The sequence below is a fragment of the Oxyura jamaicensis genome, chromosome 1 (assembly GCF_011077185.1).
Source record: "Oxyura jamaicensis isolate SHBP4307 breed ruddy duck chromosome 1, BPBGC_Ojam_1.0, whole genome shotgun sequence".
Classification (NCBI taxonomy): Eukaryota; Metazoa; Chordata; class Aves; order Anseriformes; family Anatidae; genus Oxyura; species Oxyura jamaicensis.
In genome coordinates this window covers 190812-216168 of record NC_048893.1, presented here as the reverse complement: position 1 = coordinate 216168, position 25357 = coordinate 190812, and the positions used below count along the sequence as shown (strand labels likewise).

Sequence of the window (25357 nt, the reverse complement as noted above, 5' to 3'; positions counted from 1 at the left end):
GGTGGTGGTGGTGGTGGTGGTGGTGGTGGTGGTGGTGGTGGTGGTGGCGGTGGTGGCGGTGGTGGTGGTGGTGGTGGTGGTGTCCTCACGGCGTTCTCCCAGGGGAGCCGTCCAGGGGAAGCAGATGGCTCATCCCCAGCCCTGAGAAATGGCTCACTCGACCCCAGGCTCTTACGTGCGTGTCTCCACGGGGAGATCTAGCACTGCAGCCACAGAGCGCGTCCTCCTCCGTGCGGGTGTGTGGGCACTATTGCTGGGTGGGACGGGCAGCCAGCTCCTTCGGGCTGCGAGCCGTTGTGTGCTTCAGCCTCGTCTGTAATGTGCAGGGAGCGTTAGTGCCGAGCCGGGGCAGGGCGCCCGGCGTGGAGCCCGGTGAGGTGAGGAACCCACCGGGGAGAGCGGCGCTGTGCGCGCTGCTGGGGCCGGGTGGCAGGGAGAGGCCCCAGGCATGGCTTTAGGGGGACGTGGCAGGGCCCGGCTGTGTCCTGCTGCCTTGCCAACTCCTGGGCAGCTGGAAACGGCAGAGCTGGGGCTGATTCCCAGCTTAGAGCTGCGGCCACCCCGTGCTGTGTAAGAGAGGACGGGCGGATGCGTGCCGGAGGGTGCTTGTGTACGTGGGGTGTGATACGGGGCACGGAGCATGAGGATGGAGCATGGAGAACGGCGAATGCTTGGCAAACTGCACCGGGCTGGAGGCAGCTTTCAGCAGCGAGGGCTGGAGCAGGCGTTTCTGCCCGTCCGGCCCTGTGGCCTGCCCGCTCTCAGCCCCCGTTTTGCTGAAATTGCCTCGTCCTTGGGGCTGCCAGGCTGTGGCCGCAGAAGCTGCCGCGTTTTCCTGCTCTCCAGGCACTTTCTGTGGGGTCCCGAAACTACCGGGAATTTTGCAGCGTGCGCCAGCCAAACGCGGATGCTGAGGAGAAGAAATGCAGAAAAATCCCTTGAGATTTTGAAACCCCGCGGGGAGTTCTGGGGCTGGAATTACCCGCCGGGCCCGGGAGGGTGTTTGGGAAGTCCCCAGGAACCAGCCAAGCCTGGTTCACGCTGGAGCATGGCTGCAGCCCAGAGCAGCCCAGGTCGGTGCTCCCGGCCTCGTGGGAGCAGTGCCCCCTCCCCGAGCCCTACACCCGCACCCCAGCCTCCCCCTGCAGCCCCAGCTGAGCCCCGCAGCCCCAGCTGAGCCCCCCAGCCCAGCCTCACCCCCCACCCCGGCCTCACCCCATCTGGAGGAGCTGCACAGAGCCCGGTGCTGATCCTGCAGGCACCGCTCCCGATGCGCAGCTCAGCCCCAGCCCCGTGCCAGCTCTGGGACGGGCTCAGGGTGGCAGCAGGTCCCGGCGCTCCTTGCCCTTCCATGGATGCCTCCAAGCTGCCTCTGCGGAGGGCAGGGGCTCTGGCAGGGCTCCCCCCGGCGCAGAGCTGCTCGTGTGCTGCTGGGGCTGGCAGAGCCCTGCGTGCCCCTCGGCGATGCGTTACCGCAGCGAGCTCCCGGCGCGACGCGGGGGCGCGGGGCAGCGTGCAGCCCCCCGGCCCCGCCGCCTGACCCCCTTCCCCTGCTTTCTCTCGCAGTTCTGCCAGCCCAGTGGCTGGCAGCTCTTCACGGAGAGGAACCCCCCCCACCTTCTTTGTGGCCGTGCTGACCGACATCAACTCGGAGAGGCACTACTGCGCCTGCTTCACCTTCTGGGAGGCCGTGGAGAGCGCGCAGGTACCGCGGGCTGCCGGGGAGGGTGCCTGGTGCTGCGGGTTCCTGGTGTTCCCGTGTTGGGGATGGGGGAGAGGGAAGGGTGCCTGACGTGGCTGATCCGCGTGTCTCCGCAGCCTCAGAGCCACCCCAGGAATGGAGAGGAGGAGGAAGAGTCGTCGTCATCTCCTGTTCAGCCGGCGCAGCTCTTTGCTCCCAAAAGCCTGGTGCTGGTGTCGCGGCTGGACCACGCGGAGGTCTTCAGGGTAAGTCTGAAACGATCCGGGAGAGGGGAGCCAAGGAAGAGCAACCTCAGTGAAGACCTCCAGGCTGTGGGAGCAGCAGGAGGCCACGCAGCCCCCCAGCGCCATGTGCGGCCAGAGCCCAGCCCTCTCCCCGTGCCATGTCCCACGGCACCGCCGCGCTCAGCGCGCTGAACCCCAGCGTCTGCCTGCAGGGCAGCAAACCAGGGACACGGCTGCGCCGGGCAGCTGGTGGCCTCGACCCAGTTTTGTTAATGCAAAAACCATGAAGCACAGCCTGTTCCTGTACAGCCTTTATCTTGGCCATCTGTGTTTTCCTCAAACTCGTTGCGTGATGTGGCTGGGAAAGCTTTGGGGGGGGCACGGGCTGCAACCTGGCAGCTTCCTAAAGCTCTGCCCTGCACGTGTGGGGCAGCAGCTCTCCGGTGGGGCCGGTGTGGTCGGGCAGTGACCGCTGCTAGCCCAGGTGCTGGGCTGGTGGAGGGTGGCATTTTCCAGCAGGCTGGGCTCTATTCTTCCTCTTTTCCCTCCTGCTGTGAGGCTATCACTTCTGGGTGGCTGCCCCGTGCCTGAGTCCCTTGTTCTCAGCCTGCCTCGTGGGCACGGGGTGTTCCTTCAGGGTGTGCAGCCACTGCGCCCTCCCGGCAGGAATAATGACAGGGAAAAATATCGCTGCATTCTTCAGCCTGGGGCTGCTTCAAACAGACCTCGGGCTTCGCAGGACCCCAGGGCAGCTGAGGCTGGCAGGGACGTCCTGCCGGGACGTCTGCTCCAACCCCTGCTGGAGCGGGGCCAGCTGCAGCCGGTCGCCCAGGACTGTGTCCGGCTGGGTTTGAGAGGTGCAGCGACTGCAACGTCTCGGGGCAGCCTGGGCCACGCTCGAGCACCTTCATGGCAAGGCAGGCCAGGCGCCTCGTACCTAGACGTGTTGCTGGGAAAGGCATCTGAGCATGAGTCAGGCCGGGGGGGGGCAGGAAAACAGAGACCCTTTGGTGAGGGCACCGGGACAGGAGGGAGCGTGAGAGCAGACGGGAGCTGGGACGCAAACCCATTCCCCTCACCGAGAGCAGTTGCATCCTGTGTTCGTCTTCACGTCGGGGGTGAGCTTTGCCATGTCCACCCTCCGTGGTCTGAGACCCCCCAAAACACAGGAGCTGCTCGTGGCTGGGGTCTGGGAGGGCAGAGCGAGGTCAGCCAGGCCGCCGTGCCTGCCGCACGGGGCAGGAGCAGGCTTGTTGGGATGAAAACACCTCGGGGATGTTTTTGGGGGAAAGTGGGTCAGCTCACTTATTGCCAACCTCAGACGTTTCCTGCGAGAGCGCCTGCAGCCTGGCTGCCACGGCTCCCAGCTCGGTGTCTGCCTACCTGCCCGCTCTGCTCCGCTGCCCTCACTGGGAGGCTGAGCAATGTTTGCGTTGCTCGCCTGGCCGCTTGATTTCAGCACTCAGCCGCTGGAGTTACCCACCTGGGTGATTTCGGGGGGGCAGGTTCGCTGCAGGAGTACTGCGGTCCCGTGGTCTTGGGCCCTGGGTTCTGTCCCCCATCAGCTACGACAAGAAAGTCAGAAATGTCACCGGGGAGCTGTGAGGGCCCCCGGAGCTGGGTCGCTGTTGCAGGTGTTCGGCAGTTTTGCTCTCAGCAACGTTTGCTGCTCACCTTGCTGTTCCCTGCCCCTCCCAGCAGAAGGGGGACAGGTCAAACCTCGCGGTTTGGCCTTCGGTTGAGCGGCTGAATTTCACGACTGAGTCTGAAGTGCAGCCCGTTACTTCCCCGGCACTCGGCTCGAGTTGTCCCGGCCCCTTCCCATCCCTGAAGGGGTCTGTGCACAGCCCGAGACCTCGTCCTGCACCCCTGGGGCAGCGCGGGGCTGGGCTGGGGTCGTGGTCCCGGCTCCCTCCGCTGCGTGGCCAGCAGAGCTGCGTGTGTCCGTGTGTCCGTGTGTCCGTGTGTCCGTGTGTCTGTGTCCATCTGTCTGTGTCTGTGTCTGTGTGTCCGTGTGTCCGCGGGCAGGCAGGGATGGGAACTCACTTCTCACTCAGCGCCCGTCCCAGCGGCGGTGTCCTCTCCTGCTGCTGACAAGGAGAGGAAAAAACAGCGTGCCCTGAAGACAAATTCCTCGACCTCCTGGTTTTGTATCCGGGTATCACAGCAGCTCTCCGTGTCCCAGCAGAGGACGTGTTGAGCACTGCCCCGTGCCTGTGCCCCTGCGCAGGAGCTGGCACCGGCTCCTCGCCGTGTGCAGCCAGAAGAGCAGTGCCTGGCCTCAGCAAGCCCTCGGTGACCAAGGGGACCCCTCCCTGTCCCTTGCCAGGGGTTTTTATGAGGCTTGGTTAGACTCCGCAGGGACCAGGAGTGCTGGAGAATTCCCCCTCTGCCTGTGGGGCCCGTGAGCCCCAGCCTCAGGCTGAGCCCCGCTGGGGCAGCCCCGTGCCGGGAAGGTGCTGCGGGCTGGGAGCAGGCTGGGCACGGGCTGCATGTCCCGTCCCCGCCGACGAGGACTCACCGCGGGAAGCTCGAGGGGAGACCTCGAGCACTGCACCCCGGGCTCGGCTGTCCTGGGGTGCGCTCCTGTCCGGGACAGGCGCTGGGAGGCGCAGGGAACGGTGCCCAGGCTGGAGGTCCTTGAGCTGCTCTGCTTCGTGTCTGCCCCCCGCGCCGGTGCTGAGCCACGCTGTGCTTCCCTCTGCAGAACAGCCTGGGCCTGATCTACACCATCTACGTGGACGGACTGAGCGTGTCCCTGGAGAACGTCATCGGGAACCTCCTGACGTGTACCATCCCCATCACCGGCGGAGCCCAGGTGGGTAGCCTGCCCGCGCCCTCTCCCACCTCCCCGTGCTTCTGCCTCGCGCGGCTCCCGCAGAGCGGGGGCGCGGGGCCGGGATGTGCCCCTCGGCTGCGTCCTGGGCGCTGTGCTGGGCCGAGCTGAGCCGGGCTGCTTGGGGCTGCTGGCTGCTGCCGAGCTGGCACTGCCGCTGGCACGGCATTGACAGGGCCCGCAGCGCCTTCCCAAGCGCTTGCGAGGAGAAACAACGAAGCTCCGTGATTTGGAGCAGCTCAGCTCCTGGGCCGGCTGAGGCCATCTCGCTGCTTCGCTTGCCGTGGGGAAGCAGCTCTGCGGTGGCTCCCTGCGGGGGGGGGAGCGCTGGATGGGCTGACCCCAGCTGCGCAGTGGCAGAGCCGGCTGTGCAAACCACTGCCACGGTCTGCGGTCGCCCCTGCACCAGGGAGGTCTTGCTCCTCCGCTCAGGCCTGTCTGATTGCACGGAGAGCTGCTCCAGAGCTGGTCACAGGCCGTCTGTGAGAGCCGGGACGAGCCAGCTCGAGGCAGACAACCCAAGCAGGGCTCCTGTTGGCTACATGAGCGGCTTGGAGCTCTCTTCTCAAACCACTGGCTTGTGCCCGTGCATGGCCGGCATCTGCGATTGTTGGACAGGGCTGGAGGAGCAACAGCCTTGCTTGTGCCCAGAGCAGGCCTTCAGAAGGAGCCCTCCCCTTCCCCCCGAGCTGTGCGTTCCTCTCGTGCTGCTCCTCCTGCTCCAGGAAGGCCAGCTGGGCTGCAGGCCCACGCGAGCAGCAGATGGGTGTAAGGGCTAATTGACGAGGAGATGGAAAAAGTGGAGAGCGCCCAGCTGGAGCCTCTGGCTGGAAGCACTTGGAGACAGCAGCGTAACCCCCTGGAGCTGTTTTGCCATGCTAACCCCTGGAAGGTGGCCACGGATGTGGCACCTGTTCCTGCAGTGGCTTTGCTTTCAGCTGCTCAGCAAAAGGCAGCGTCCAGTTCTGCGCCCAGGGGAAGGAGCCTGTGCAAGGCCCTGGCTGTGCTGCAGGTCCTCGGTGCCTGGAGGCTGAGCTTCTCCCACCGCCCTAGGGGACGGCCGCTCTCTCGCACCCGCGCAGGTTCCCTGGGCAGCGCTGCCCCTAGGGCTGACTTCTTGGCCCAGCCTGAGTTTGGTGCTGCAGGTCCCGGGGGGGGCCGAGCTCTGCAGGGCTGTGTGCCGGTCACACCCCGCTCCTCGGGAGCAGGAAGCAAGGGCTGGGGCTGTGCCAAGCGTCCTGGGCTGTGTCCGGCTGCGGGTGCACCCGCAGGAGCTGCCCAGGGCTGTCCGACTCCGTCTGGTTCCTCCCAGGTGGAGCCTGTCAGCAGCGGGCAAGGCAAGGAGAGGCCTCGGTGCTGGGAGGCTTCTGGAGATGCCGTGGCTCAGTGAGCCGTGCGTTTTGGCACAGTTGTTCGTCACCTCCCCGTCCTTGCAGGATCGAGCTGTGCCATGGGGACAAGTAGCGTGCTGCAGGGAGGACAGGTTGTTGGTGGCGCTTCCCTTCCTGTGCTTCACCTGTTCCCCGCCGTGTCCCGGAGCTCTTTCTGTGTAGCATTCACCGCTTCTGCTTTGTGTGCACCTCTCCTCCTCTGAGGGCGCTGGTCCCCGCTTTGCCTCGGCTGTGTGTGTGTCTCCCCTGGCCTGGCCGTGTCTGCGTGTTTCTAACTGACTGTGCTATCTCTGTCTGTCCCTATCTCAGCCTGACGCGGACGACGAAGCAGCGGTACGCACACCTCTTCTTTCATCGGGTCTGTCTCCTCGTTAGCCACCTCTCACTCCCCTGAGAAGGCTCGGGGGCCGCGCAGCCTGCGGCGCCGGGTCCGTCCCCAGCGCGGGCACGGAGCCCCGGCCGTGCGTGGGGCTGCACTCCGGGCAGCAGGGCTGCTGCGCTCTGCCTCCCCCGGGGGTTGTGAAAACCTGGCCTGCTGGGCTGGCAGAGCAGGTCAGGGGTGCTTGCTCTGCGGCCAGCCCGGCGTTCGGGGGCAGCCCCCTGGGCTGCTGCGGTGGCGTGAGCTCTCGCGGCTGCGTGGGGCTGAGCGGGGAGGTGGGTCGCGTGGCGAAACCTCCTGTTGCAGAGCAGCGAGTCCCTGGAGAGGCGCAGAGAGAGGAGCGCAGCGATCCGGGGCTGCCCTCTGCTCTCTGGGGAGGGGCTGAGGACCTGGAGGGCCTCCCAGTACCACTGCGAATGAGCTGCGGTTTGGGGAAAAATTGCCCCGGGGGAGAAGACGTGGGGCTGTGCCCAGCGTGCCCGCCCCAGCCCCTGTCCCAGGAGCCGAGCAGGGGCCAGCTCTGCCTGGATGTGGCCTCGCCTGGGGCTGCACAGAGCTGGCCCTGAGCTGGTGCTGCAGCCCCTGCCTGGTGGCACTGGGGGGGCACGGCGCAGGCGAGCTGCTCCTCGGGCACGGAGCTCCTGGAGAGCCCTCGCGAGCTGCGGCACGGCTCTGCCCCGCTCCCGCAAGTGCTGCCGAAGGCTCGGTCCTGGCCCCGCGTGCGGGGGCTTCGGGCTGCTGCCGGCGCTGTCCCCTCGCTCGGTGCAAACCCCGGACACATCTGCTCTGTCTTGCAGAGGACGATCTCCCTGGGCGCGGGGGACAGGCAGGTGATCCAGACGCCCATCAATGACTCGCTTCCCGTCAGCAGCTGCAGCGTGGCCCTGCTCTTCCGTCAGCTCGGTGAGACTTCTCCCCGCGCCTCCTTCTCACCGGGTCCGCTGCCAAGGCCAGTGCAGCGCGGGGCTGCAGCTCCCACCACCTCCACAGCCCGGTGTGCTGGCTGGGGGCTGTGCTCCAGCTGCAGCCCCGTCGGAGCGAGCCCTGCCGCAGCCCAGCTCTGCCTTCCTCTCGGTGGGGAAGGGCCGTGGCTCTTCCCCGTCTGGGAGCAGGGCTGTGGCCAGGTCTCACCAAGGGCCTGGCTGGCTGACACGGGTGCAGAGCCACGCTGCCCCGTCCTCGTGCTGCCCATGGAAGGGTCTCGGCACCCTCTGCAAGGCCCCCGAGCACCATCCCCAAGGGGGGGGCACTCCGTGGGTGACCCCGCAGTGGCTCCCGGGAGGACGCCAGCCCCTCCGTTGTGCACAACATGGAGATTGGGATCTGTCCGGGTGGGGTGTGACGGGCTGTGCTGGGGCACAACCCTGGTTTCTGAGTGCTCTTCTCTCCGTCCCCAGGGATCACCAACGTGCTCTGTCTCTTCTGCGCGGCGCTTACGGAACACAAGATCCTGTTCCTCTCCAGCAGCTACCAGAGGCTCACCGACGCCTGCCGGGCTCTCCTCGCGCTCATGTTCCCCCTCAAGTACAGGTGAGGGAAGCGCCCTGCTCCCCGAGCCCTCCGCGGAGCTGGAGCAGCTGGGGTGCCACGACCGGCCAGGCCGTTTGCCACCGCCTCGCTCCGTGCCCTGGCTGGTGAATAACTGCGTCTGGGGCTCTGCCAGCGCGGGGCAGGTGAACGCAGCACGGGAACCTGAAGGATTTGTTCTTGGCTGCGCTCACGGCCCCTCTCCTGGAGCCTCTGGTGTGCGCAGCGGTGCAATTCCCCAGGTGCCCCCAGCAGCAGAGGGCAGCTGGCCCCCCGCTCACCCTCCTGGGGCGGTGGGGACGCGGTGGCCGTGGGGACCCAGCCCACAGCCCACCCGCTGCCGCACGTCCCCACGGAGGACAGGCCTTGGGGCTGCCAGCTCCTGTCGTGCTGTTGCCACCCTGGCCTGCCGTATTCCCAGGCCGCAGAAGGGCTGTCCGTAGTCCAAAGAAAGCTTTCTTTCGGATTGAAATTGCTGAGCTGGGAAACCTTTCCCTCAGTCAGACTTGGGCTGCAACTCCAGGGAACGATCCCGGTCTGTGTCCACAAGCACTCAGAAACCTCGCTCAGCTCTAACACTCGTGTTGTCCCGAGGGCTGACACTGGCAGACCAAAATCTGCTTTCCTGGGAACGCGGTCACCCCACAAGCTGTGTCCTGCAGATGGGGGACCATCAGCTGCCCGTGGAACGGAGAGGATGGGTTCAGGGTGCTGTGCTTGCCATCTCCTCTTGTCCTAGCACGTAAACCCAGCTCGGGGACACGCCGGTGTGTTCCTGGCAGGAGAGCGCTGCGATGGGCAGGGTGCTGGGCTGCGCTCCGCCGGGGGGGCTGCGTGGGGAGGACGGGGCCGGGCACCGAGCAGGGCTCCACCGGCTGCAGCCATGGTGTTTTCTGCTCGCAGTTTCACGTACGTGCCCATCCTGCCTGCGCAGCTCCTGGAAGTGCTGAGCACCCCGACGCCCTTCATTATCGGAGTCCACTCCATCTTCCAGTCGGAGACCCAGGAGCTGGTGAGGACCCCCCCATGCCCTGTCCGGGGGGCTGGGCGCGGGGACTGGTCCAGGGGAAGCAGCGGGGTCGTGTACCAGTGGTCCAGGAGAGAAAATGGCCCCAAAAGGTGCCCGGCTCAGCAGGCTGAGCACCCAGCTTGCACCCGGCGTGCTGTCCTGGCCGGGCAGCTTGGCCATGAGCCAGGCGGGCTGCCTGGGGCTGCCTGGGGCTGTCTGGGGCTGCCTGGGGCTACCTGGGGCTGCCTGGGGCTGCCTGGGCAGGGTTTGGGTCTCCAGTCAGCCAGCAGCGCCTGGGTTAACCGAGGGCTGGAAACTCAGCCGGCAGCACTGGTCCAAGAGGCCGTGTTGGCACTTCAGCCTGAGAGCCTTCAGTGCAGAAACTGAATCAAGTCAAAGCATAATGAGCCTGATCCAAACTGAAACAAGCTTTTGTGCAGCCTTCCGAACAAGCTGAGAAGCGCCCTTTGGGCTAAGCGGGGTGGCGTACGCGCTGGGGCTGGCGTCGGTGTCTGTGTTCTCCATGAGACGTCTCACCCAGCTGAGGAGTCTGATGCCACACAGCCACGACCGGTGACCCAGCCTCCCGAGCAGGGCTGCGTCCCTCTTTGTCCCTCTTCTGCCAGCTTTCCTCCCCTGCTGCTCCCTCAGATCCGGCTTGCCCCCGGTTTCCTGGGTGCCGTTGCCGTGGGCTCCGTGCAGCCGGGTGCCTCCACGGCAGGCAGGGGTGGGATCCCGATGCAGCTCTTGTATTGCAAACAGCAGGGTGCAGACGGGGGTAAGGGAAAACTGCTGCTGAAGGCCAGAGTGCCCTGAGCTTGCAGAGTCACAGAGCTGGAGGGGTTGGAAGGGACCTCGAAAGATCATCGGGTCCAACCCCCTGCCCAAGCAGGTTCCTCAGAGCAGGCTGCCCAGGGAGGCAGAAGACGGAGAGGAGACAAGCTGGGGTTCCCCGCGGTCCTCCCCTCGGCCGCGCTCCTTCCCCCGTTAGCTCCCCACGGCGGCAGGAGGCGGTGGCAGTGCCCCAGCCTGGCCTCGTCTCACGCCTGTCCCCCCTTGCAGCTGGATGTTGTTATCGCAGACCTGGACGGCGGGACGGTGAGCGTCCCCGAGTGCGTGCACATCTCCCTGCTCCCTGAGCCGCTGCTCCAGCAGACCCGGGAAGCCCTCTCCATGGTGAGTGCTGCGGCGCCTCCCCATCTCCAGGGTGCGGGCGCCTGGGGAGCATGGGGGGGGAACAGGCAGAGCGGAGCTGAGGGCAGGGCTCCTACCTCAGGGTCCCCCTGGCCATGCCGCTCGGGACCTCTCCTGATCCCCACGGCCTCTGCTGCGTGGCAGTGCTGCAGGGGGCTCCTCTGCCAAAGGTTTCTGGGAATCAGGTGGCTGGCTCCCAGCCCTCGGGCAGGAAGCAGCTGCAGCCCTGAAGCTGCTTTTCTGGCTGCTAGCGCGTTCCCAGAGCCCGCCGGCCCTGCGAGTGCGTGCCCAGGACAGCGCAGGCAAACAAAGGCTGAGCTGCCTGTGCCTGGGGGGAGAGCGGGCTGAGCTCTGCTGCATGCGTGAGCCCTGCTCGCAGCCTGGCCGTGCCAAGCGACAGCCCCCCCGTGGCACGCGTTTCCCCGGTTCTAACAAGGACATGGAGCTGGAGGGGCAGCCGCCGAGCTGTCCCTGGGCAGCTGCGTCCAGCCACGGGGAGCCTGTGGCACAGCGGGGGGGGTTCTGATGGCTCAGCCCTGCAGGTTGCGAGCCCCTCACACCTCGTCCGTGGGTCCTGCCAGGCTCCCGGGGTGCCCAGCTGGGAGGACAGATCCCTGCGGGCTCGAGCATGCTTTGTGCCCTGTCTGTGCAGGTCTTGGACCCAGAGCTGGAGGTGGCAGATCTCGCCTTCCCCCCTTCCACAGTTTCTGCCTCTTCTCTCAAAATGCAGGTGAGTGGAGTGCGAAGAGGGGAGGCGCAGGGCCTTGCTGCTTCGGGAGCGGAGAGCCCCTGCGGGCACCGCGGTCCGCGGGCATGGCTTCAGGCTGGCACACGGCAGGCTGGCACACAGCAGGCTGGCACACAGCAGGCTGGCACACAGCAGGCTGCCCCGCACTCAGCACCACTGCCTCTGTGGGTAGGGGCTCAGCACGCTGCCCCCAGCCCCGGGACATGCTCCGACCTGGAGCCAGCAGCACTGCCAGAGGGGGCTCAGTGCGCAGTGCCGGTGCGCTGCCTTGCCAGGAGCTGCCTTGGGCCCCGGGGCCCCTTCCTCTGTGCACAGTGTCAGGGACGGGCGATCCGTCTGCCTCTCCCTTCTCCCTTGAACCTTTGGGTTTCCTGCCCCGCTCAGCAGCGGCCGAGCCTGACACGTGGCTCGGATCTTGGGTGGAAACTTGTGCCTCGCCTGCTGGCTGCTCCTCGCCCCTCTGACCGCGCTGCGTCCCTGTTCGCAGGACAAGGAGATCCGGGCTGTCTTCCTTCGCTTGTTTGCACAGCTGCTGCAGGGCTATCGCTGGTGTCTGCACATCATCCGCATCCATCCCGAGCCGGTCATCCGCTTCCACAAGGTACGGCCGGGACCGAAGCACACGCGGGGTGGTGGGAGGGCAGGAACCTCGGGGCTCGGCCAGCAGGGGCTGCAGGGGCTCCGCTCCTCCTGCCCCAAGGCCTTGTGCCCGCACAGCAGTTATTTTTTCAGGCTGCGTTGGAGGTCTGTGGATAAACTCTTTACCAAATGGGTTGAATTAAGGTTGGGGAGAGTTAATCTGTGGGAAGGTTTGCACAAATACAGCTGCATCTAGACACAAAGACCTGCGCTGCCGGCAGGTGATCCCCTGCACCCCTGCCAGCTCCACCTGCATCCCTCGTTTGTCCTTGAGCGTCCCGAGGTCCTGTGGGTCAGATGCCATTTCCCTGTTGGTGCTCACTCGTAGCCAGATGCACCACGGCTGACGTTCGTGTGCCTGGTGTCGTGCAGAGGCTTACAGGAGGCATCCCTCACGTCGCAGACCAGAGCTGTGCATTTTCTTGAAGTCGAGGCAAAGGAAGCAGGGCCTGGGGAGAGGAGGCAGGCAAGGCTGGCCGATCCACGTGCCTTGGGGCTGTTGACAAGCACGGGGCAGGGAGAAGAGGAAAATATCTGAGGTGTTTGGGGGTCCGTGGGGAGACCAAGCGCAGGAGAAGGCAACAGACGGGGAGAGAGCAGAGGGACTTGGGCACCGCAGCGCAGCGTGGCCACGGCAGCAGCAAGCAGCTCGCCCCTCGCCGCTGCCCACGCCAGGTCCTGTGGGCTGGAGCTCAGCATGGGGACAAACCCTTGGTCCCGCAGAGGTGTGCGGGGGGGCAGGCGTGAGCACCCCTGTGCTGTGCACATCCTGGGCGTGTGCATCGCCAGCGCTGCCCAGTGCTGGAGGGCTTGCGCTGGCCTCTGATGTTTAAAATCAGCACCGGGTTCTTAAAGGTTTGGAATGATTTTTTTTTATGCTCAGTAGAAGTTTATTGCTGACAAAGATTCACGTGTTCCATTAAGTTATAAGCACGCAGTAAACCCAAGAAAAGCTTGACTTTTGCCTGTTACCTTGGTAAAACAGCTATAGGGCTTACGAAGCATAACGAACCTCCACTTCATGAAACCATCGCGTGCAGCAGCTGTGTGCAAAATAGCCAGAACTCTGCTCCCTTGGCTGCTTTGGCCACAGCAGCATCTCAGAAGCATCCCGTTCTCACCCCAATAGCCACACCGATTGCTTGTAGCACCCTGCAGCCCTGCTCCCAGCGTCTCGCCGGGCGGGTGAGGGTGCTGGCAGGAGCAGAGAGCCCCACGTGCCACTGACGGCTCCGCGCTTCCCCGTTGCAGGCAGCCTTCCTCGGGCAGCGGGGGCTGACGGAGGACGACTTCCTCACCAAGGTGCTGGAGGGCATGGCGTTCGCGGGCTTTGTGACCGAGCGGGGCGCCCCGTACCGCGCCATCGACCTGTTCGATGAGGTGAGCGGCTCCCCCGGCCCCTGCTGGCGCCCAGCGCCGCGCTGCCTGCGGTGGGAACGGGTGGGACGTGCTCCCTCGCACAGCACGGGCTGGGGATCCACCTCGACGCTTGGGCTGCGGCGCTGAGCTGCTGGGGACAGACCCAGGCACGGGGAGGGTGGTCGGATCCTGCCCAGCTCCTCTCACCCGCCTCTCCTCCTTCCAGCTTGTTGCTTATGAAGTGAAGCGCATGCGTGCAGAAGAGGGGAACAAGCAGAAAATACTGCGGCACATCAAGGAGCTGGCAGAGAAACTTTACAAAAATGTGAGTCCTGAGCACCGGAGGGGAACCGATGGTCTGACGGGGACACGGGGCTGCGAGAACGGGGTCATGGCCCCGGTCGGTCTGTCCTCCCTCCACCTGTGTTACTGGGAGCTGCTGCTGGAGGCAGCGCTGGCGCTGCTTGTTCCGTCCTGCCCTGCACTGCTAGGTGTGGCGGGGCAACTGCTGACGGACACAGAGGTGCCTGGCCTGGGACAAGGAGCCCTTCTCTGGGGGCTCTCCTTCCTTTGCTCTGGAGCAGCTGGCCAGCTGATGCACGTGTTGTATGGCACAGGACAGAGCTGCTGAGGTCCTCTGAGAGCAGAGCAGCGCCCTGTGAGCCCCTTGGGCATCTCAGCCCTCCTGACTGGCTTTTTGCTCGCTGCTGATTCAGGGCCCTTGCAGCTCCTGAGAGCAGAGCACGATGGCACTGTAACTGAGGACTCAGGACTGCAGGGCTGGGGGACTGTAGATCACCTGGGAGAGGAGGAGAGGAGCAGGGGTTGCAGAATGCCTTTCTCAGCCTCTGGGAGAGGACACGACTTCCACGTGCCTGAAGAGAAACTGTCTTTGCTGTGCCAGGAGAACCCGTACCCTGCAGTGACCATGCACAAAGTGCAGAAGCCCACGGAAGGCTGCCACCTGCGCCTCCACCAGAAGCCTTTTCCCCGTCTGGATGAGGGCACGGTGCAGTGGATCATTGACCAGGCCACGGCCAAGCTGCAGACAGCCCCTCCTGCTGTGAAGGCGGAGAAGAAGTGCATGGTGCCGTCGGGCCCCCCCATCGGTACGTGTGCGCAGAGTGTCCCCGCAGTGTGGAGCCCTGCTCGGGAGGAGCTCTCGGGGTGCCACCTCACCTCTACACTGCGGCGTGTCCGAGGGTCCCGTGCGAGCACAGCGTGGGCAGTCCTGCCTGCTGGCTGAGCGGCAGCGCTGTCCCCGTTAGCTGATCCCAGCTTGGAGGTCCCTGGGCTCCAGCAGCCAGCACGGGGGAATGGTGAAGAGCCGGCAGGATTCCTCCAGCAGGGCTCCCGCAGCCCAGAGCCCTGCTCACGGGGGGCACCCCTCGCTGCCCGCCCTGGGGTGACGGCCCTGCCCTGCCCGAGCTAACGGCCGGCTCTCTCCCCAGCTGCCATCATGGAGCGCAACGGCAACGCCCTGGCCAACAGCGCCCGGCGCCTGGAGGTGGTCAGGAACTGCATCTCCTACGTCTTCGAGAACAAGATGTTAGAAGCCAAAAAGGTGAGGGGTGCTCGCGAGGAGCTGCTGGTTGAGGGGAGGGCATTGAGGTCACTCTGCCTCTCCTCCGTGACGGGCTGGGGAGGCCGCTCCTTGCCTCTGCCCAGAGCTCTGCCGAGCAGCTCTGCCGCCCTACGTGCACTTGTTCTCGCAGCCCTGTTCCCCCCTGCTCTGTCCCAGGGCTGTTGGCTGATCCCTCCATGGCACAAGGGTCTCCCAGTGCCCCTCAGGGTCTGTCCCACGGAGGTGGCCGGGCTGGGGTCCTCCTCCCCAGCCTTGCTGAGCAGGGAGCCCCCCCGAGCTGTGCTCCGGCTGGCCAGGTGGGGATGCTCTGGTTTGCACCCACGTTGGATCAGCTGCCTGCAGACAACGTGGTGCTCTCCTCCTGCAGCTGTTCCCTGCCGTGCTGCGAGCCATGAAGGGCCGAGCAGCCCGGCACTGCCTGACCCAGGAGCTGAACCTGCACGTGCAGCAGAACCGGGCCGTGCTGGACCACCAGCAGTTTGACTTCGTGGTCCGCATGATGAACTGCTGCTTGCAGGTAGGAGAGGGGCCGCGGGAGCACATCCCTTCGGGAAGGACAGCGTGTCCTGCTGGGGCAGGCAGCGTTGTGTGGGGCTGGGGGTACATCGGGGTGTCTTGCAGTGAATCCTCCCCTCAGCTCTGTTCCCTTCCCCAGGACTGCACGGCCATGGATGAGCATGGGATTGCAGCTGCTCTCTTGCCACTGGTCACTGCTTTCTGCCGAGTGAGTACCTGCAGTGCCCCGATGCCTGCTGTACAATTGCAGGCTCCGAGCTCCTTGGAGGCCACAGAGGCCGGTAGTGTGAAGGGCCGAGAGCCCGTGCTGCAGCCAGGCCAAAGGCAGATTGTCCCCTCGGTTCTCGGAGCACGGGGTCCTGTCCAGGAGCTCCCAGCCACACCAGCCCTGCTGTCTGCACCAGTCTCCAGGCCCAGGGTTTCCAGAGTGGCTGGAACGTGTCAGAAGGGTGCTCAGGAACTGGGGATGTTCCCATTTATCAGTCAGGCTGGGCTGAGGTCACAGAACCATCTAGGCTGGAAAAGAACCTTCAAGATCATCAAGTCCAACCATCAGTGTGACATACTGAGTGCCCTCACTATACCGTGTCCCTTAGTGCCACGTCCACAAATCTCTTAAATACCTCCGGGGCTGGAGGCCACCACTTCCCTGGGCAGCCTGTCCCAACACTTGGCAGATGCTGCCCTCAAAACCTGTCTCTGGCACGGGGCCCTGTTGGGCCCTGGGTCAGCGCTGAGCAAATCTGAGAAGAGTTTGCAAGGAACGCCTGGAGGAGCTCTGATCCAAGCGTCCCTCCTGCCTGCCCAGGGGCACAGGCGAGAGAAAGGATCAGCTGGGGAGGAGAGGCTGGCACAGAGGCCGTGTCTGCATGCAGCTTCTGTCTTCTTCCTCAGAAACTGGGCCCAGGCATCACGCAGTTTGCCTACAGCTGTGTGCAGGAGCACGTGGTGTGGACCAACATCCAGTTCTGGGAGGCGATGTTCTACTGCGATGTGCAGAACCACATCCGAGCCCTGTACCTGGACGGCAGCGAGGAGAACCACACAGATGAGGTGAGGCGGCGGCGTTCCCGCAGAGCAGCTGCAGGGAAGCAGCCCTCCAAGGCCCACAGGCCGATGGGGACGGACGAGGGGCTGCAGCCTGCTTTTGGAGGCTGCTCTGGGAGCAGCGGGGTGAAGGCTGGCAGGTCTCCTGTCCGTGCAGACCTCTGACACGTCCTTCTCCTCCTTCAGGAGAGCACGGAGGAGCCCCAGGAAGCCAAGTCTGCCCTCGAGATAGCATCAGAGCAGCTGAGACTCTGGCCCACCATGAGCCGAGAGAAGCAGCAGGAGCTGATCCAGAAGGAGGAGAGCACCGTTTTCAGCCAGGCCATCCACTACGCCAACCGCATGAGCTACCTGCTGCTGCCTCTTGACACCAGCAAGAACCGCCTGCTGCGCAGCTCCGGGCTGGGGGACGTGGAGAGTGTCAGCAACAGCCTCGTCACCAACAGGTACGTTGGGCACGGTGCCAGAGCACACCTCGGCATGACACCCGGGCGTCTGGGTCATTCAGCCGCGAGGCGGGATCGGTGCAGGTTGCACTGCCCAGGGCTGTTCCGTGGCAGCAGTGGAAGCTCCCCTGGGTTCATACCCATACCTTCGGGCTCTGCCCGGCACGGGCAGGGGCCTCCTGCCATGGTTGTGGCAGAGGAGGGAGGTACTCCCAGCTAAGTCGTCTCTGCTTCTGTCCGGCAGCATCGCAGGCAGCGTGGCTGAGAGCTATGACACGGAGAGTGGATTCGAGGACGCCGAGAGCTCCGATGTGGCCAACTACGTGGTGCGATTCATCAACCGCTTTGTGGACAAAGTCTGCACGGAGAGCGGCGTCACCAACGAGCACCTCAAGGGGCTGCACGTCATGATCCCTGGTAATGCGCCCCACGGCTCTGCTGGGGGTGGGCGTCGTGTGATCCTGCTGCAGACCCTTCCTGCTCAGCTGGGGTCTGCTCACCAGGGGATTCTGAAAGAAGCGGCAAGAAGGGCAGAAGAGGAGCGCTCAGGGGCAGGTTGCCTGGGGAGTGCGTAAGATAACACGTTGCTCATGGTCTCTGACCTCTTTTTTGTCTGCAGATATTGTGCAGATGCACATAGAGACGCTGGATGCTGTGCACAGGGAGAGCAAGAGGCTTCCTCCCATCCAGAAGGTATTGACCCGGCCTGCTGCAGGGCGTGGGGAAGGTTCTGGTGCTGTGCGGGGCTTTGAGTCCCCTTCCGTGTCTGCGTGGCCCTAAACCTCCTACTTTACCCCCCCGTAGCCAAAGCTGCTGCGCCCCAACCTGCTGGTGGGCGAGGAGTGCGTGATGGAGGGCTTCCGCGTGTACCTCATGCCCGACGAGCGGGAAGAGGCTGCGGGGGGCAGCATCGGTGGCCCGCCCCTCCTGCCTGCCGAGGGAGCCATCTTCCTCACCACGTACCGCATCATCTTCAAAGGCACTCCCACGGACCCGCTGGGTAAGGCCGGCCGTGCACCGCGTCCTCCGGCTGGGTGGGTTGGCGGTGCTGGGAGGAGGCGGCCGGGGCAATCCTGAGCAGCTCTTGCTGTGCGCCCTCTGGAGATGTCGCTTTGCTCGTGCCCGCCTCCAAAGCTCCGTGGCCTGGCTGGAGAAGCCCTGAGCTGTTGCTGGACCTTCTGGTCCTGTGGGACTGGTGAGAGCTGGTGGGGCGGTGGCTAACACCTTCTGTGTTGTGCCCAGTGGGGGAGCAGGTGGTGATCCGTTCCTTCCCCATCGCCTCGCTGACCAAAGAGAAGAAGATCAACATCCACAGCCAGCAGGATCAGTTCCTCACCGAGGGCCTGCAGCTGCGCTCCTGCACATTCCAGGTGAGGCCGCGGGGAGCTGCGGGCTGCTCCTTGGAGCCGCGTCGTCGCAGCTGAGGAGGGCCTTGGTGGTGGGGCCCAGCAGGGACCTGCCCTGTGCTGGCTTCATCCCCTGGGATGAGGCACTCACTGCCCGTGCTCACCTGGCTTGGGGGTAGTTTTGCCTGCAGGAGCCAAAGACGGCCTCTGAAGGGGGGGACTGCACCCGGGGGCAGAGCCTGAGGCCCCCTGGCAGGGGAGGGATTGGGCTGTGGTCCCGATACGGGGCCGGTCTCGGTCCCTTTGTAGCTGGAGGCTCCCCTCCAACTGCTTCGGTGGCTGTTGGAGCCCTGGGAAGGCACGTGCCGTGCTCATGCTCTCAGAGGTGATCCTGCAAACCTTGTGGCGGGTCCTTAAAGGGAGAAATCCAGCGGGGAGAGATGGCAGAAGGAGGGTCACTACTGCACATTGCACTTCTCTGAGACTCGTTGAGACAGAGCGACTCGGGGAGGAGAGCACCACGCAGAGTGCTGCCTGCCCCTTCCCTCCTGTCCCCGTGCTCTGGGGACATCCCGGGGGCAGCGCTCACGTGCAGAGCAGCCCCAGGAGGGCCGTGTACGGCACCAAGTCACTGGCACAGGGGGCAGATGGGGCAGCTCCTGCCTGGTCCATGCCCACGGTGGTCCCTGCTGAGCAGGACCTGAGCTGGGGGAAGGCCCGGTGGAGCTCTGCTGCTCTCCCTCACCCCAGCGGTGCCAAGCTCACGGTGACCCCCCTGAGCCTGCCTTCTGCTTGTCCTCACAGTTGCTGAAGATTGCCTTCGACGATGAGGTGGCTACGGAGAGTGCCGAGGTCTTCAGGAAGCACCTGCACAAGCTGCGCTACCCCCAGCACGTCCATGGCACCTTCGCCTTCACTGTGGGCCAGTCGCCCAAGCAAGCCATGCAGCCCAAGGCCAAGGAGAAGAACCCCTCGCTCAGGTACCTGCAGCGTCCCCGGAGCAGGGGGAGCGGTCGCGGGATGCTCCTGACCCTTGCAGGCGGTGCTGGGGCTCTTCTCTCCCTCCTCCAGCCCACCGGCAGGGGAAAACCAGACACAGGCTCCAGAGCTGGAGCTCGGGGTCCCCGGGCATGCCTTGCTCAGACCTCCCCGGCACAGCATCCCTGCTCTCTTTGGGTTTTTGCAGGGAGGGGAAGTTTTTGCAGGGAGGGGAACAGTCCTTTTTTGGGGGTCCTTTTCCAAGCAGAGACCAGCCAAGCCTGGGAAGCGCGCTGACAGCTTCAGAGCTGTTCCCTGCACGGCTGCCCGGGCTGAAGCAGCGCAAGCCCTGGGGAAGCCTCTCATGGGAGAAGCTCCACTGGGCACAAGAGCGTGGTCTCTGCCTTTGCGGAGGACGGGGAGCGCGGCGGGGCAGTGGAAAAGCTCTGTGCTTGGTGCCGGCCCGAGGCCAGACCCTGCTCCTGCGCCCGGTGGCTGCTGTAGCTGTGGGGTCTGGTTGCTGCTGCGTCCGTGCTTGGTGTGCCCTGGAGCCTAAGCTGCTGTCCCGTGTGTTTGTGACTCAGCTCCCAGCAGGTGACCGGTATGTTCCAGGGCCTGACAGTGGGGGTCATGTCCCTCGGGCACCTTGGCCATTCAACCACGTAAGATGCCTTCACCCTGTGCGGGAGCTCGCGAGGTGGCATCGGCTCAGGCTGCAGCCTTCACTGCTCCCAGGGCTTCTTCTCACCTTCTCTGCATGCTGCCTGGGCTGGGGGCTTGGCACCTGGGGAACGCCCTTTTCCAGGCTGCTGGTCTGAAGGTCTGGGGTGCGCTCTCACCACTGCAGCACCACAGCCTCACGTGGCTGTCCTAGTGCTCCGTGGCACTGCGGCGGATCCCCAGGACGTGCTGGGGGAGCTCTGCGTCTTCCTACTAACCTCTAGGGACCACCAGAGCTGCTGGGCCCAGCTCCTGTGCCTGGGCACGGTCCCAGATCTTGCGAGGTCTGCTTCGTCACCACCCCCCAAGTCTGCTGCTGGCTGTGCCCCACACTATCTGCAGGTCTTGTTCCCCTGGTTAGGAAGCACCCCTACTTCTGGCCTCTGTACCTGACCACTGGTTCCCAGGACAGCGTTATTGCCCAGTCCTCGGGCTTTTCTTCTCTTAATAAATTTAGGGAGCAGTTGGATTCCCTCTTGGTCTGCTTTGCAAAGCCAAACAAGCCACCCGCTGGCCTCACGTTGGCCCCAGTCATGGTACGGTGACTGACGAGGGATCTGTGCCTCCGCTTGGCTGTTGTGCTGGGCTGGACCTGGCCCGTTCCCTGGCTGATTCCTGCACCTTCCTTGTTCCTCTTTGAGCCCGTGGGCTCCCTGAGATGGTGATGATGATGATGATGATGATGATGATGTGTGTGAGGTCCTGCACACGTGCAGACCATTCGTGCCTTCAAGCATAGGCTTTCTGGAGCTGTGTCCTAAGGAGTGTTCTGACCACGCAGCCTAACCATCTGCAGGCTTTTGAAGATTTCCCTTCTGTGCCTTCCCATTCTGCCCTCGGCAGGCAGAGAAGTTCCCCCACGGCTGGTGGGGGGCTGAGCCCAGTGCCTCTGCCACCGTCCCTTACACGGCGCCGGGCAGCTCGCCTTCAGCAGCTCCCCTCTGCCCTGTGCCTGGGCAGGCAGGATCCCCACGCAGCCTTCAGCAGCCCTCCCCTTGCCCTGGTGGTGAGAAGGAGCCCACCTTGGAGAAATGAGGGTGTTTTCATGATGGGGGCAGTGGGCGCAGGCTGCCCCGAGGAGCTGGGGGTGCCCCATCCCTGGCAGTGCCCACGGCCAGGCCGAATGGGGCTGGGGGCAGCCCGGGCTGGGGCAGGGGTTGGAACGAGATGGGCTCTGAGGTCCCTGCCAACCCAAACCATTCTGGGGTTCCACGATTCTCTAGGGACACGACAGATCAATGGGTATGAGGGCTCAGAGGTGGAGGTGGTGGCTTCAGAGCCCAGGACGCGGTGGTGTGCCCGGGAGGCTGGGGCGCTGGGGGCTGCTCAGCCTGGCTGCCCCCAGGCTCTGCAGGCTGGGCTTGGGGCTGGGGGCTCAGGGCTGAGTGTCCCGGGCTGGGTGCTGCAGGTGGCATCCGTCCTCTGGTGGCTGTGACTGCCGGCGGTGGTCGGGGCGCTCCGGTGGTTGGGGTGTGACAGTGGTCAGGGTGCTCCAGTGGTCGGGGTGCTCCGATGGTCAGGGTGGTCGGGGTGCTCCAGTGGTCAGGGTGCTCCAGTGGTCAGGGTGCTCCGGTGGTCAGGGTGCTCCGGTGGTTGGGGTGTTCTGGTGGTTGGGGTGCTCCGGTGATCAGGGTGCTCCAGGGGTCAGGGTGCTCCAGTGGTCAGGGTGGTCAGGGTGCTCCGGTGGTCGGGGTATTTCCGGTGGTCAGGGTGCTCTGGTGGTTGGGGTGCTCTGGTGGTCAGGGCACTCCGGTGGTCAGGGCACTCCAGTGGTCAGGGTGCTCCGGTGGTCGGGGCGCTCCGGTGGTCGGGGTGATCCATCTCTGCTTCGCTCTGGGTGTGCTGTGGGTGTTGCTCCAGCCTTCGGGGCCTGCCCTGGTGGCCGTGCGCGTGCTGGAGCGGGTGTCAGCTGGCCCCGGCCTCTCCTCTTGTTCCAGGACGCTCTCCAAAAACCTGGTGAAAAACGCCAAGAAGACCATCGGCCGCCAGTACGTGACACGGAAGAAATACACGCCGCCCGCCTGGGAGCAGCGGAGCAGCCAGCACTTCGCAGAGGACAACGAGGACGAGATCTCAGGTTGGGAGCACCCCGCGTGGGGAGGTGGTGGGGAGCAGGGGGAGGCTGCAGCAGGAGCTCCTCGGGACAGGTCTCGGCTGTCACCGTGCAGGGAGCGCCGGCGCGGGAGCTTCCCTGCGCAGAGCACTGCCCCCGGTCACCTCTGGCTGTCCCCAGCAGCCTGGCAGCTCTCGTCCCCTTGCAGTGACCAGGCGGCCAGCTGAGATATTGCTGCGTTAGGAACTGAAAATGCCCAGTGAGCCGTGCGGAGGGGTGGGAGTTACTTGGTGGCCTCAGCCCCTCAGGCAGCAATGTGCAGACTTAAGCTGCAGCCAGAAAGGTTGGGTCAGATGTGAGACAAACTCGTTTGGGCTGAGGAGCAATGGATCAGGAGTTCTCAGTACTGAAGATCGCAGCCTTCCCTGGGGAGGATCAGAGCTCTTCTGTTCCATGGGAAGGTGCTGGGTGCAGCTCCCGTCCCCTCTCTGCCAGGTTGGACGATGCCTCCAGCTGCAAGCGGGACACCGCCTCTGCGCCGCGGGCTGACCCAGGTCCCCCTTTGTCTCCGCAGTGTCTGAAGAGATGGACAGAAGCACTTTGACCCCCACCACCACCATCAGACCTTCGGAGAAGATGACCATCAACCACCTGGTGGAGCGAGCCTGCTGCCGCGACTACCAGCGGCTGGGGCTGGGCACGCTCAGCAGCAGCCTCACGCGCTCCAAGAACGAGCCCTTCCGCATCTCCACGGTGAACCGCATGTACGCCATTTGCCGGAGGTGAGCCTGAGCGGCACGGGGGCAGCCCCCTGGGAAGAGGCCTGCGATGTCAGGAGAGGGCAGCCAGGGTCTGGAGTCGCTCGTGGGAGCTGCGGGTGGGCTCGTGCTGCACCTCGCTGCGCCCTGCAGAGCCTCCGCTCTCTCCCGCAGCTACCCCGGGCTGCTCATCGTGCCGCAGAGCATCCAGGACAACACCATCCAGCGCATCTCCCGCTGCTACCGCCAGAACCGCTTCCCCGTGGTGTGCTGGCGCAACTCCCGCACCAAGGCCGTGCTGCTGCGCTCGGGAGGGCTGCACGGCAAGGGCGTCGTGGGCCTCTTCAAGTCCCAGAACGCCCCCACCACAGGTGCCCGTCCCCCTTGCCCCTGGGCAGCGCCGTGCTGGAGCAGGCTGCGGCCCCGTCCCGTGCCCGGGGCGGAGTGCTGATGCTCTTGGCTCTCTCCTAGGCCCCTCGCAGACAGACTCCACCAGTTTGGAGCAGGAAAAGTACCTGCAGGCCGTGATCAACTCCATGCCTCACTATGCTGATGCCAGTGGGCGCAACACGCTCAGTGGCTTCACCTCGGCACACATGAGCAGCTCAGGTGAGAGGAGCTGGGTTGTGGCGCTGCGGCGCGGTGCTCAGGGGAGGCAGGAGGCTCGCGCCTTACCTGGTGCACGGGGCCCCGCTCGTGGGTCCTGCTGCACGTCCCAGAGCCTGGATAGCCAGGTGAGCGGCTCTCCCTGGTCTGCCATCTCCACGAAGGCAGTGGAGCCTTCCCGGCGCACTTCCCAGAGCTCCCAGTTCCCACCGGGTCTCCAGGACTGGTGGTGGCGGGGACGGGTTTGGGAAAGGCAGTGCCCCTGCACCTGCAAGCACTGGGAGCTCCGACTGGATCCAGGCGCTTGCTGAGAGCCGGGGGGGGGGTGGGCTGGGAGGGGACGGACCCCATCAGCTGAGACCTCGGCACCAAGCGCAGCGGGGGCAGCGCGCGGGGTCTGTCACGGGAAGCTGCGGTAAGTCTGTCTCGTGCTGTCCGAGCAGCTCCTGCCCCAGCAGAGCTCTCCATTGCTGCCAGCCGTGTTCCATCACCATTCATCTGTCCCTGCCATTCCACCCCGTCATCGCTGCAGAGGTGACCGGGGGCCAAAGGGATGTAGGAGAGCCCAGTTGCTGCAGCCCCCCAGGGCTCGTTCCCTGGTGCGGGAAGTGCCCGAAGCTGCTGCAGAAGCAGCACGGTCAGAGGGGCTGGGGGGCGGCGAGGGGGTGGGCACGGTGCTGGGCTCTGCCCGGCTCCACGGCTCCGGGTGGTGCCCCCCCGGCAGGGCCAGGGCAGAGCGGTGGCACTCGCTGGTGCTGTGGGGCCCAGCCCCTGCTCACGCTGCTGCCGCAGGTGCCTGCGTGCCGTGGCTGCGGCTGGAAGGTGTCTCCTGCATGCTGGCCCCTGGTCCCGGCCCCGGGCTCTCCTGCTTGCCGCTGGCTCCTTCTCGGGCCCCTTCCCTCCCTCTGGAGCAGCCGTGGGGAGGCAGGGCGGGAGGGTCCTGCTGGAGCAGCACAGCGAGGCTCAGAGCTGACGTTTTGTTGGTGCTACAGATTTCTCCGACAAGAGGCAGCCTAAGCTGGGATCGCTCATGAAGCAGGTGATGGGAGGGAAGGACGATGGGCCCGGTACTATTAGCCGTGGAGGTGAGGACGTGCGAGTGAACGCTGCCTCGTGGGGGCCTCGCGAAGGCCCCCGGGCCGGGGCAGCTGGGGTAGAGTAGTTGCTTCCCTCTTGCTTCCCCAGAGCTCTCTGGCATGGGGCAGCCGCAGGGGAGGGAGGGAGGGACCGGCTGCAGGACCCGGAGGCAGCTCCCGGTGCCAGCTCCATCCCGTTCGTGGCTCCAGTCGCTCCATTCCGGCCCCCGGGCGCCACTGCCCGTCCCTTCCATCCATGTCCACCCAGCGAGAGCGTTGGTCCAGCTCCGCCCGGCGCCTTCGCTGAGGTTGCTTTCGTCCTGTGCTCTCAGGGCTCGGTCACAGAGCCAGGGTCATCACCCTCTCCACCCCCAAGTGCGCGTCGGCGAAGGGCCGCGAGGCGCCCCGAGGTACGGTACCGCCGTGCGCCTAACCGCCGCCCGGGTGCTAACCTGACGACTGACCCCACGACTCACCCCACACCCCCCACCCCACACCCCCTTCACACGACTAATGCCCCAGTAACACCTCCGCCCGCCCGCCCACGCCTGCGCTCAGCTGAGCACGTCCCCGGCGCGGCCCAGCCGCGGTGCCGGCGGTAAGTACCGGGCCTGCCCGCGCCCACCCCGCGCCCTCCCGCAGGTTTGCTTTAGGCTCCTCGCACTTCTGCTGGTGCTCGGTGGTGGTGGTGGCGGCGGAGGAGAGGGTCTGGCTTGCAGGGAAGGGGGCGAGTCCTGGCAAAGGGGAACGGGGGCAGCCCACGCTGCTCGGGGCTGGGGCTGGTCCCGGCACACGGCGGGCAGGAGGCCCTGCAGCACCCAGCGAGGAGACGGAGCAAAAGCAAACCTGATGCCCAGCACCTTCCCAGCATGTGCTCCAAGGGCGCTGGCCCGCAGCTCGGCTCCCACGGAGAGCTGCTCGCCCCGCGCCGGCCCGGCGGGGTGGTCCCGGCCTCGGGGGCCCCTTGGTGACCGCGGCCGTCTTGCAGGCAAGTGGGGCAGCATCCGCGCCAGCGGGCGCATGAGCAGCTACGCCCTGAACGTGGAGATCGGGTCCCGCCTGGCTGGGAAGGACCTGCTGAGCGCCCAGCACAACGGCACCCCCGCCGAGGCCAGCTTCCTGCGCCAGCACCGCGCCTCGCTCTACATCATCGGGGACAAGTCGCAGCTGAAGGTAGCCGAAGGGGACGAGGTGGCGGCGGGGCCGGGCGCTGGGTCG

The 25357-nt window shown here is 65.4% G+C and overlaps 1 protein-coding gene across 1 annotated transcript in view; it reads left to right on the top strand.

Annotated features, from left to right (window-relative positions):
* The window catches only part of SBF1 (SET binding factor 1), a 36491-nt gene that overhangs the window by 5639 nt on the left and 5495 nt on the right, over positions 1–25357 (top strand). The window contains 29 exon segments of the mRNA XM_035315053.1: positions 1567–1608; positions 1610–1705; positions 1819–1947; positions 4634–4744; positions 7330–7435; positions 7930–8062; positions 8963–9071; positions 10131–10244; positions 10915–10992; positions 11498–11611; positions 12901–13029; positions 13235–13333; positions 13913–14117; positions 14460–14572; positions 14961–15110; positions 15249–15317; positions 16004–16162; positions 16343–16602; positions 16847–17019; positions 17222–17295; positions 17407–17602; positions 17845–17972; positions 18753–18928; positions 21584–21723; positions 22274–22481; positions 22632–22828; positions 22929–23066; positions 24472–24549; positions 25128–25312. Coding sequence (XP_035170944.1) covers positions 1567–1608; positions 1610–1705; positions 1819–1947; positions 4634–4744; positions 7330–7435; positions 7930–8062; positions 8963–9071; positions 10131–10244; positions 10915–10992; positions 11498–11611; positions 12901–13029; positions 13235–13333; positions 13913–14117; positions 14460–14572; positions 14961–15110; positions 15249–15317; positions 16004–16162; positions 16343–16602; positions 16847–17019; positions 17222–17295; positions 17407–17602; positions 17845–17972; positions 18753–18928; positions 21584–21723; positions 22274–22481; positions 22632–22828; positions 22929–23066; positions 24472–24549; positions 25128–25312 — 3909 coding nt within the window.